This window comes from Lepisma saccharinum, chromosome 8 (genome assembly GCF_977018435.1).
Source record: "Lepisma saccharinum chromosome 8, izLepSacc3.1, whole genome shotgun sequence".
Classification (NCBI taxonomy): Eukaryota; Metazoa; Arthropoda; class Insecta; order Zygentoma; family Lepismatidae; genus Lepisma; species Lepisma saccharinum.
This window is the reverse complement of record NC_139236.1, coordinates 36,243,489-36,255,959: the sequence shown is the minus strand read 5'-3', so window position 1 is coordinate 36,255,959 and position 12,471 is coordinate 36,243,489. Positions and strand designations below refer to the sequence as shown.

General features: G+C 33.8%; 1 protein-coding gene across 1 annotated transcript in view; it reads left to right on the top strand.

Annotated features, from left to right (window-relative positions):
• LOC145990945 (uncharacterized) overlaps nucleotides 1-12,471 on the top strand; it is a 70,961-nt gene that overhangs the window by 24,903 nt on the left and 33,587 nt on the right. The window contains exons 4-6 of the mRNA XM_083126510.1: nucleotides 569-816; nucleotides 4,831-5,019; nucleotides 7,561-7,939. Of these exons, the coding sequence (XP_082982636.1) occupies nucleotides 569-816; nucleotides 4,831-5,019; nucleotides 7,561-7,939 (816 nt within the window). The remainder of the gene's footprint in view (nucleotides 1-568; nucleotides 817-4,830; nucleotides 5,020-7,560; nucleotides 7,940-12,471) is intronic.

Sequence of the window (12,471 nt, the reverse complement as noted above, 5' to 3'; positions counted from 1 at the left end):
GTAAACTGTAAAGCTCTAAGTAAACACAACATCTGATAAGATGTAGGTATTGTAGCTTTGCTGGCGACGTGATTCGAACAAGTGTTCTCGGGTTACAAGCCAAAATTACTCATTGATAAAATGTAGCAAACGTGACATTTTTTTTAAGTGACAAAATTCAGCTACAAATACGATAAAAATAATATTTGTTAAAATTATAAGCCTAATTCCTTTTTATAAAATGCCAAAAGAGAAAAATCTTGATCTCTGTTTCATGATATTTGGGGCAATATAATGCATGCTGTTCTCCAAATTAAACACAAACAACTTATAGGAAAATACGCTTTCACAGTGTTTTGATGTGAACATTTTACATGGAAAGTTCTTATATGTAGCGTAGCACACTATGATTATATACACTATAGATTATATAAAGGAAATGTATGGCCCAGAGAACGAATGTGTTTATATGTACTGTGCCAAAAACATACAAGCTACTTAATGCATGTTTTTCTTTTTAAAAATCACGAAATTGTGTTTTAAACTTTAAAAATTAGTTTAATCCACCCTGAAACATATTGTATTTCAGATCACAGGTACAAAGGTGGAGAGAAGCACGGCAACAACGCCTGGCAGCTCGTTTATGCCGCAATAAGCAGTCTAGTGATACAGTTTTGGTGTCAGCGTCAATATTAGGCATCAAAAAATCTAGTAAAAATCCGCATGCAATTGAAATTCCATCCAAAGGAGAAACAAAGACAAGCAAACAACCAGAAGCTGTGTCTTTGAGGAGGAGTATAGCAAGAATTTCCAAAGTTTCACCAAGACTTTCATCAGGTTTGTATAACATTAGAATGAGTAATTCTTGTACGTACTAATTGCTTGTCCTGTGTGTCATCTTATGATATTTTTCAGAGATTTATATAAAGGTGTAAATGAATTTAGAAAGGGGTGGCAACCTAAAGTAAACTTGATAAAAGATAAAGACGGTGATTTTCTAGCTGACCCAAGCGATATTCTAAATAGATGGAAGAACTACTTTAATGACCTTTTAAATGTTCATGTAGGAGATAAATCAGAAGTAAATGAAGTCCACACAGCAGAACCTTTAGTTCCAGAACCTAACTTGACTGAAGTTAAAGATGCTATTAAAAGGCTAAAGAATAACAAAGCACCTGGCATTGATTTAATACCAGCTGAGTTAATTAAATATGGTGGAAATTCATTAATATGTCAAATTCATAAATTAATTTGTTTAATATGGAATAAAGAAGAAATCCCTCAACAGTGGAAAGTATCCATAATTGTTCCTGTGTTTAAAAAAGGTGATAAAATGAACTGCAGTAATTACCGTGGAATTTCTCTACTCTCAACAACATACAAAATATTATTTTCCTGTAGTTTACGGTTATTACAAGCATAAGAAAACAAACATAAGAATAAAAAAAAAAAAAATAGACTGCTTTTTTCACAGTTAAGTTGCTATATTACAACAGTGTAACATTGACAACATCCATTATATAACAGATTCTTTTTGTTTAAAAATTACTAACCATTGTTATAATTGTATCTTTAGTCAAAATGAAAATAAATGTCTGATGAAAGGAGCGTGTGTTCTCCTGAAACGTCACAAAGAAAAAACTGTTTTCTTATGCTTGTAATAACCGTAAACTACAGGAAAATAATTCTATCATGCAAGCAATGCGTACATACAAGAAAAACTATTATACAAAATATTGTCTAACATTCTTTTAACAAGACTAACCCCATATGCTAATGAAATTATAGGTGATTATCAATGTGGATTTAAACGTAACAGATCAACTACAGATCAAATTTTTCACATCAGACACACACTTGAAAAAAAGTGGGAATATAATCAAAATGTCCATCAGCTATTCATTGATTTCAAAACAGCATATGATTCGGTCAAAATAGATAAATTATATAATATATTAGTAGAGTTTGGAATACCTAAGAAGCTTGTTAGTATGATAAAAATATGCACCAGTGAAACGGAAAGTAAAATTCGTGTGGGTATTAATATGTCTGACAAATTTACAATTCATGATGGGTTAAAACAAGGAGATACATTATCTCCATTGCTCTTTAATTTTGCCTTAGAATATGCTGTAAGGAAGGTAAAAGAAACTAAAGAAGGACTAAAATTAAATGGTGTGACTCAGTTGTTAGCATATGCAGATGATGTAGACTTACTGGGGGATGATGTGAATACAATTAAGAATAATGCTAAAATATTTTTCAAAACTGCTAAAGAGATAGGTTTGGAAGTTAACAAAGAGAAAACTAAATATATGCTTACAGGCCGAAACCAAGTGTTAGGTAATAATCAAAATCTAATTATTGATAACAACTCGTTTGAACCAGTTTCCAAATTCAAATACTTAGGAGTAATATTAACAAATGAAAATTATATTAAAGAGGAAATAAAAAGTAGGCTTAATTCAGGAAATGCATGTTGCTTCTCTCTTCATAAACTTTTGTCTTCTCGTTTAATATCTAAGAAACTAAAAGTTAAAATATACAAAACAGTAATTTTGCCTGTAGTATTATATGGGTGTGAAACTTGGTCCCTTACATTGAAAGAGGAACATAAATTGAGAGTATTTGAAAATAAGATCCTTAGGAAAATCTTTGGACCTAAAAGGGATGAGGAGACAGGTGAGTGGAGAAGGTTACATAATTTAGAAGTACATAATTTGTATTCATGTCCAGATATTATTAGAATAATTAAATCAAGAAGACTTAGATGGGCAGGCCATGTGGCACGAATGGGAGAGGAAAGAGGAGTTTACAGGATTCTTGTTGGGAAACCTGATGGTAAGAGACCTGTAGGAAGGTCAAGACGAAGATGGAGGGACAACGTTGAGATGGACCTAAAGGAAATCGGTAGGGATGGAAAAGAGTATATAGATCTTGCTCAAGATAGGGACAGATGGAAGGCCTGTGTTGCTGCAGCCATAAACCTTTGGGTTTAAGAAGGCTAGAGAGTTAGTTAGTTAGTGTGTCATCTTATGTTTCCTACATTTTTGGTTTACATTTAGGAAACCGGATTAATGAGGAATAAAGTATTTAACTATGAACATTCTATTCTGAACATGTTCAAAACTTAAGTACATTTTTAAATTTATCAACCTGAACGGAAACTTGAATCATTTGAACATGTTGCTTAGTATGTATTTTTTAACCTGATTTTACTTTTATTTGGAATTGGGTAATTCTGTTTGTGTCTTCTTGCACTGTTCAATATATTATGTAATCCAGTGCCAGTGAATGAGGTTTTTTTTTTAGGGATTGTACTAATTATAATGTATCCTTTATTGATATTGGTAAAATTGCGGATATTTCTGATCCATAAATAGTCTATAATAGAGTACACAAGTTGACAAATAAAGTTTAATGTGCTTGGCACTGAGGTAACTGCTACCTATAGGCATTTTATAATGGTACAGATATGACACTCACATATTGATGGAGCTTCAGAATCAATTTTTTTAGTATTTTCCATACAAGAGAACAGCACAAGATTGTTCTGTATTAAAGTTGAGAACTTTGAGTACCCCTCTGTGATCATAATTTTCAAACAAAGCAATTGAATATTGGAATTGGTTTAAATACAATGGAACCTAGATTTTATGTTTTTCAAGGTACCAAATTGGAAAAAAAACTTAAAATGCAGGAAAATGTAAATCAAGGAAAATTATATACATTTTGCTATGTTAGTACTGTTGTGTACAGACTGAACATATACGCCAGACCTTGTTATTGAGTGTTGTTTGTCATCAGTCCATGTTATATCTTCCGTCGTGTACGCCTCAAAGTCATAGCCGTCCTTCGCGATGAGACTCCTTGCATTTATACCATTATGTAAGTTGTTGTACTAATTCTGTTATTGTGTTCGTGAATTATACACTTTTGTTTGTGTTCTTCAGTCATATTCTTTACTGCATTTCCTGGTTTACCAAACAACAGGAAGAACCCAAAACTCAACAAGTACCATCGAGATTAAATGTAAAATCTGGATTCCACTGTATGAGCTTGGTCATATTCCTACCTCACTTTGAATAAAATTTAAACAATTTCCAAAAATAGTTTAATGGCAATATTTTGGCTTTACACCAAAAGCCTTTTTTATGTTTTTTTAATATATAATTTATGGTGTGTGGCAGCTTTCAGAAGAAGGTTAACCCTCGCGTTGCCAAGCTTTTAGACACCTTTATTTTACCAAGCGGGGTATTTTGACTACCCCAATACAATTTTCTGATTGTGTAATATTTGTTTTTAGATTGTTATTTTCAATGAATAGTTTTATTTAGTATTGAAATACAGTTTTTCAAATTATTAAAAGTATTTAAACTGAACATAAACACTGTATGGGTGACACTAGTGCAGTGTTGCCATGTATGTGCACTCTAATTCAACTCAACAATAGTAACCTGAAACAATAGAGAACAATATATGTTATTTGAGCTAAACAATGGGGGTATGGTAAAACTCAACAATGGAAAAATTAAATAACGAAGATGAATGAGAGACATATTTCGTAAAACCTTCATTTTTGACAAATAACAAGATAAGACATTTCATATCAAGCGGGGTAGTCTCACAACCCCACCAATATATCCCGTCAATAATAACTATGAAAACAAAAAAAAATGGGTCGGTCACGAGTGTAAATACAATTTCAATCATTTTAGGACAAAGTCATGAAACCACAAGTATGTAGCTCTTAAGATAAAATTATTATAGCAAAAAATTAACCTGGGGTAGTCAGAATACCCCGCTTGGTAATGCGAGGGTTAAATATGATTTTTTTTTTAATTTTCGTAGGTCCAACTAGGAAGTCAAGGAAGTTGATGTGCAAACAAACAAATACAAGCAAATTAAGAATGAAGCTGAATAATCCTCTGCTTGATTTAAATAAAAGTGAAGCAGAGAAGCTTGCAAAGATACAGTTAAACACAACCACCACTTCTGTAGCAGATCAATCCTCCAATCAGCCTCCTATGCTTACTACAAGTAAGTATGTTATATGCATAAGTAATTTGGATGATGGCGGCTTGATATTTGTAGAAAAAAACAAAATATTTATATTTTTCATGAAAATGACATTACTTAACCTTTGGCAAACTGAGCCTTTGTCTGTTACCCCTCTTGTGGACCAGGATTTCCAGGAGTGCACTTTTCAAAATGTGCCGCAACGTGCAGAAACAATGATAACCTTGCAGGAGAACTATGTAATTGTTTTAAAGGGCTAAAGTCAGTTTTAACTTTGTGCAGAATGAGAGTCGTCTCAACGGAAATGTAATTTATCCACATTCCCTCCAAATAATGTAAGTTATAAAGAAGAAGAAATTTGACTTTTTATAACAGGAAACTTATTCGGCATGTCACTAAGGCCACCACAACAACTGAATGAAAAATGTAGTATGTAGTACAGTAATGTTCCCAGAATTATGTGAAGTTGCATTAAAAATGTTTAAATACTTTTCAGGCAAAAATGAAAAGTGAACACAGTGGAACCCTGTTTTTATGTTCCTGGATTAAAATTTATTTTCTACTGTAAAGGCATTGAAATTTGCAGCTAATAACTATCACATAGGCCTTCCCAATAGTGCAGTGGTAGTGTTGTTGCCTTGTAATCAACGGGGATACCCGATGGAGGCACATAGTGGTTCGGTTCCCACTTTAAACTGTAGGTCCAGTCCCAAATAGCCTTACCGTGCATAAAGTGGACTTAAAACACTAACTCAATCAATAACTATCATATGTCATTTGTGCTCACACATATTTTGGGGAAAAATCTGCAAAATATAATTTGGGGGGAGATGCAAAAATTTCAGAAATATGGAGTTTCCAGTCTAACACCTAATATAGCCCAAATCAAAAATGAAGTTCCCATCCAATAAAACTGATGCATGTCAACAATCCACCAAAGTTTCACCTTCTTCCCTTCAATAATGAAGAGCCAACTAGCCATCTCATGCTGATAAACAGGGTTCAAAGAATTAGGTTGTAGGATCAGCCCTATGATTGAAAATAGGTTGAAGCATTCAGGTTATCCCCATAAAAGAGCATTTTTTGTAGAAACACAAGTGGGCCTGGCAGCATGTATCATATGTCCAATGCCAGAGCCAGTTTTCAGTAATATTGCTGGCATTTTCTTGAAAAGGAAAAAAAAAACTTTTATAAAAGTGTTTTTAAAAAACACTAAAAATATAGTTTTTTTAGAATATGCCGTAAAATCAAATGTATAATAATGAACAAAAGAAAAAGAACACAACTAAATATAATCATCTGCTTTGAAGGTATGATGTGTCAAATGAAATCCCATGGTGCTTGTCAGAGGACCTCAAGAGGTTAGGCAGTCAATTGGAATCAGGTTTACTAGATAATTAGTGATAATTAAAGTTATTGAAAGGATATAGATGCATAGGAGCTATTGAAAAAATACTGGAGTATATTATACATTTGGAAATGTTTATCTACATTTGTTTCAATGAGACAGCTTTTTTTTTCTTGCCTATGTAAAAAATGTTCTAGTTGTTACATGTTCCATGCTGCAAAAATAAGCACTGGATGTATATCCTGAGTGCATTCATGTGTGTGTATTTTCTTCCTAAAGTATGAAATATGATTATTAACCACCATAAGTGCTGATTAACATGGTAAACGCAGTTCAGGTATTGAATATGTAAAGATCAGTATTTCCATATTGCACTTTGTATTGGTTTCATGTTAATTTTGCATGACCACTGCCTTGATTACATGTATTTCATAAAGGCATCTTCGTCCTAGATGGCATAGCCTATATTAATGAAGGTCCTTCGTAATTAATCGGAAAAGTAATACAAACTACCATTGAAATATGGATCTTTCCATAATCAACACCATAAGTATGCTATTTTTATTCTATTATTAGAGGCACATATTTTTGGTAAATAAAAAAGCAAAATTTCGGTACAAAAACAGAGTTGATTTCGGGTTCAAAAGCAGTAAATAAAATAACATTTCGGTGTTATAGTGGTGAATAATCACATCAAAAGTGCTATAAAAAATGACATTTTGGTTTTAAAATTGTGAATATAATCCTAAATTTGATTTAAAACAAACTTATTACACGAAATAAACTTATCCCTTCTAATAGCACATTTATGTAATTACCAGAGTATTAAGATTATTCCTGTGTAAAGGGGTCCATTTTTACTTCTCAAATATTTACAGCAGAATTAATCAATTTTCCGTGAATTGCATAACTCTCAGGATACTTCAGATTCCAGAAAGTGTCGTGTCGGTGTATAAATGGTAAATTTCGTGTGTAAGAGTCTATTTCGCATTTTGCAGTTCATCTCACATTATTTCGTGACAACACAGGGTAGAAAAATGCACCTCTCACCTTTCAGAAACATGAAAAATGAACATTACAGCATGTTATTTCACATTTCGTGTTTTCGTCAAAAACGAAATTTGCATGCCTCTATCTATTATACATAGAGGCATGCATATTTCATTTTTGACTAGTTACATGTATGGATATTTGAACACTGCAGTCTGTTTTAGGTATCATTTCTCCAATACTTCATGAAAGACAATCTAAAGATTCTGTGAGACAGCTAACTCCAGTAAATATTGCTGATGTGTCAACCTACACAACACCACGGCAAGAAAGATCAAACGATGAGTTGAACATAACACCAGTTAGAAGTCAGAGCAGTGTTTTGCCTCTGCGGACACCCAGACTGGAAGCCTGCACTCCAGGTTATCTGCCTGTGATACATGAGGGTGAGGAAGAACTGGTGGAAGCAACAAGAACTCCAGATCAACCCAGTACTTCATCCTACAGGACACCAGTTTCAAAATGGAAAACTCCAAGCAAGAAGAGCTGCACCCCAGCAAAAAGAACTTCAAAATCTTGCTCTCCAGTGTCAAGTATCAAGAGGCAAGCAGGTTTAAAATTTCAAATTGCTTTTAGCATGGTGTGTGTGTTTATTGGGGGAGAGTTATTGAAAAGTAGGGATGAGCAGATATGAAATTTTGGCTGATACTGATAAAGCACAGATATAAAATTTGCCGATACCGATAACCCATATTCTACCGATCCGATATAAAATTAGAAATGGTCCTTGAAGAACCTGAATGGATCATGGCCTTAATAAATCTGTGTTTCAAGCTGACTGCAGTGCAAAAGAAGTTGCATATTGAGACATTTACCTTTTTTTTAAAAGTAGGGCATGGAGATTATCCATAAAAATTACAACAAAATGGCAGAATAATTTGTAGCCAATTGATATCAGTCCATAAGGGTATATCAGCTTTATCTGTAAAATTGCTAATTTCAATCCAATATTTCCATAAAACCAAATCTATAATAATTTATTTCTTTATAATATCATGTGTGCCTTGTTTTTGTATTATTTTACCCTAGGACAATTCACATCAAAATCATCACATATGTGAATATATCATCCAGGTTCTTCAGGGAATATTTATTTGGGTCAGAGTACACTAATGGATGGGTATCCGTATGTGCCTTGTTTTTATATTATTTTACCCTAAGACAATTCACATCAAAATCATCACATATGTGAATATATCATACAGGTTCTTCAGGGAATATTTATTTGGGTCAGAGTACACTAATGGGTGGGTATCCATAACAAGTATTTTGGCATTTGTAGATATTTGTGCATCTCTTTCCGCTAGCAGAATACCTTGGCACTGAATAAATAGCAGTGTATAAACTGGCTACTCTAGGGTGTGTGTGTATGAAAGAGAAGTCTCATGGTCTAAGCAAGCATTTTACATCTCTGAAATTCACCCTAGCACTCTTTGGGTACTTTTATTTTCTAATTTGAGATACACATGAATGGTTATGATGTACACTTCGCAACATCTTATTTGACCGCCCCGAAAGAATTCTAAGTCCCGAAATCGTAAACTTAGCAACATTGCACTTCAGTTCCAGGTGAGAGTAGCCAACTTTGAGTAGGTCCTTCCACTAGACGAAAAACGCTGCGGTGATAGGTTTTCAATTTAACACTTTCCATGAACTTAGAAACTATAAACCGGTATTATAATACACAATCAAACAGAAATAATAAATTTGAAAAAGAACCTTGAAGGATATTTACGATTCTGCTTGCTCGACCTGAAATTTGGGGGGATTGAAACACTGAATAGAGTTTTTCTCCACCTGGAGGAAATTGCCATCAAATTTGTGCAGAAAGAAGCAAATTTGTGAGGAGTTTATGTGACATTTTATTTACAATACCTTGCATAATATCCAACAGTTCTCAAAAACATATATTTTCCACGACTTGTCGAGAAAATGTGCTTGAAATACAGGAAGGTGGAAGTCTTCATAAACATCACATGTTTTTAAGGGTATAACATTATCAAGTTAACATAGAGCAGTTGGTTAGGCGCTGCTATCTTTATTTTTCATCAAGCGTGAAAGGTAGCAGGTTCAAATCCCACCCTCTCCACATTTTTTTTCTTTTTTTGTTAGCTGAACAGATACCGTTGATATTAGAATATTTAGAAAATTAATCCCATGCACACTTGAGGGATGTCCCTTCTGCGCATATTTCCCCTTAGAAGTTGGAGATTTCCAGGATTTAAAGTTAAAACTTTTCTTTTTATTTCTTTTTAGTTATTGTTCATATGTTGTGTTAACACACATACATTGATTAATTCACAAATCACATATATGAAAGAAATAGGTTAGGCACAGGGAGATTTCTAGCCGTGTGTGTCAAGCACAGGTCCGGCATATTGTTGACCGCCATATTGAATTCAACGCAAACATTTCAAAGGAAAGGGGGTGATGTGATATATCAAATGAGGCTAGAATTTCACGAGAAATGAAGTGACGAAGGATTTTCCAACGTATCTTACGCCAGCAAAAAGTTATACACATATCTTTCACTTACAATATATGCACATTATAATGTTGTCAATGTTCCTGTGAGCACACTCGTTGACGTCTCTCACACTCGCATAGAACATTTGGTAATGTAGCATGTGCAACAACATCGCAAGCAGCAACTATGCCTTCTCTCAGATGGTCAATATCAGGGACTTTTAGTGCATGCACCATTCTCTTCAAATGTTTCTGAAGGTAAAAGTCCTCCTAAGATGTTAGATCTGGGGAATGTGCAGGCCTTTTAATAGATCCCGTGTGCCCATCAATCTACCTAGAAAATTACCATGAAGAAATTGCCAAAATGTCTACATAGTGTGCTCACACACTGTCCTGTTTCAAAACTCTCAAAAAGTGCCATATCCCGTAAGCAAGGGTGAAAAAACCTGTTCACTTAACAAATCCAAGAAGCCCTCACCATTTAAGGTTGAATATGGACCAACCATTTCCGTTCGCCATACATTATACCTCATAATTAGCTTACCAGCAACAACCATTCGACTGAGCAAATCACAGATATTGCATATTATTTTTATTAACTTCACCGTGAACATAAAAATTTGCCTCGTCACTGAAGAATTTTTCATTCCAAAGGAAGTGTCACGTAATTGTTTGAGATACTTTTCCCAATATTCTTCACTATTCAACTATTTGGTGAATGTAGCTGATTAAAATCATATGCAATGGTGCATATACTTCTTTCTCTCCCAAGATGTCAGCGTGATCTCGATGAGTTCCTAACACGTTAGGAGCATTCTTATTACTTTGTTTTTCACACCTCGAAAAGGAGAAAATGGTTACAAGCATACAGTAATAAATTTTTGCTGGTTAAATATATGTTGGAAAATCCTTCGTCACTTTATTTCTCGTGAAATTCTAGCCTGATTTGATATATCACATAACCCCCTTTCCTTTGAAATTTTTGCGTTGAATTCAATATGGCCGTAAACAATATGTCGGACTTGCGCTTGACACACACAGCTAGGGATCTCCCTGTACCTAACCTATTTTTTTCAGGACCAGGATAACTCCTTCACATTTTGTAGGGAGTGTTAAGGGACATTTGACTCTTCATAGTTCATGTGATGGGGCTTTTATCAGTCACATAGTTACACATATTATTTTGTATCTTCTGATCCCATTGCAGTCCCAGATTGATTTTTTGGTATGTTTTAGAGTATGGTATGAGGGACCAAATATATTTTTTTCACGATTTTTGGTGATGACATGTTTTGAGATATTCAAGGTCAAAAGTCAAGGTCACGTGACAAAATTATATTTTTATCCAAAGGTAGGCTTGTTATATATCACTGGAAAGCTTGTTCAATTCCCTGTACAATAAGCTTTATTTGAGCTTCCTAGGCAAAATAGGGGCGGAGTTACAGCACATTGAGTATAGCTAAGCAGGTTCAAAAAAGGCAATTTATGCTAACTTTGACCTTGAATAATTTAACAATTACAAGATGCACGAAACTAAAAATTTTTATGCTTACTAAGTTCCATGCGTAGTTTCAATTCCCCAAATTTCATAAAAATCGGAGATGGTCAGGTCAGAGGCTGTGTTGATTTGGCATGGAATGACTCATATGTAGAGGCACATATTTTTGGTAAATAAAAAAGCAAAATGTCGGTACAAAATAGAGTCGATTTCGGGTTCAAAAGCGGTAAATAAAATAAAATTTCGGTGTTATAGCGGTGAATAATTACATCAAAAGTGTTATATAAAATGACATTTTGGTTCTAATATTGTGAATATAATCCTAAATTTGATTTAAAAAATGCACTTATTACACAAAATAAACTTATCCCTTCTAATAGCACATTTATGTAGTTACCAGAATATTAAGTTTATTCCTGTGTAAAGGGGTCCATTTTTGCTTCTCAAATATTTACAGCAGAATTAATCATTTTTCCGTGAATTGCATAACTCACAGGATACTTCAGACTTCAGAAATTGTCGCGTTGGTATATAAACGGTAAATTTCGTGTTTAAGAGTCAATTTCGCATTTTGCAGTTCATTTCGCATTATTTCGTGACAAACAGGGTAGAAAAATGCACCTCAGACCTTTCAGAAACATGAAAAATGAACATTACAGCATGTTATTTCATATTTCGTGTTTTCGTGAAAAACGAAATTTGCATGCCTCTACTCATATGTATTCAGGATGCAAAATGTAATGTTATTTAAGTTATGTATTGCTTGTTCTTCACTGACACCTAAAATATTGATTATTTGATTTCGATATACTAAAAAAAGATATACAGTTATGTTAAGTAGTGATGTAGTGCAGTACTGTAACGAAGGAGAGCGTTTAATGAGTTCAAATTGCCAAGATTGGTAATTTTTTGTCCGTTCCTTCGTAATGACTGTTGCCAATCCCCTCACCACCATCTTACCATGCATCTAAAACTAATAGCGAATCGCTAATTAACATAAGTAAATGGTTATTGCGACGAAGGCCGATTCGCTAAGAAACTACTAATAAGTATTTATATAGTGAGTGACAAACAAAAAATTCAAAACCTCATAATGATCGTTAATTCTCTC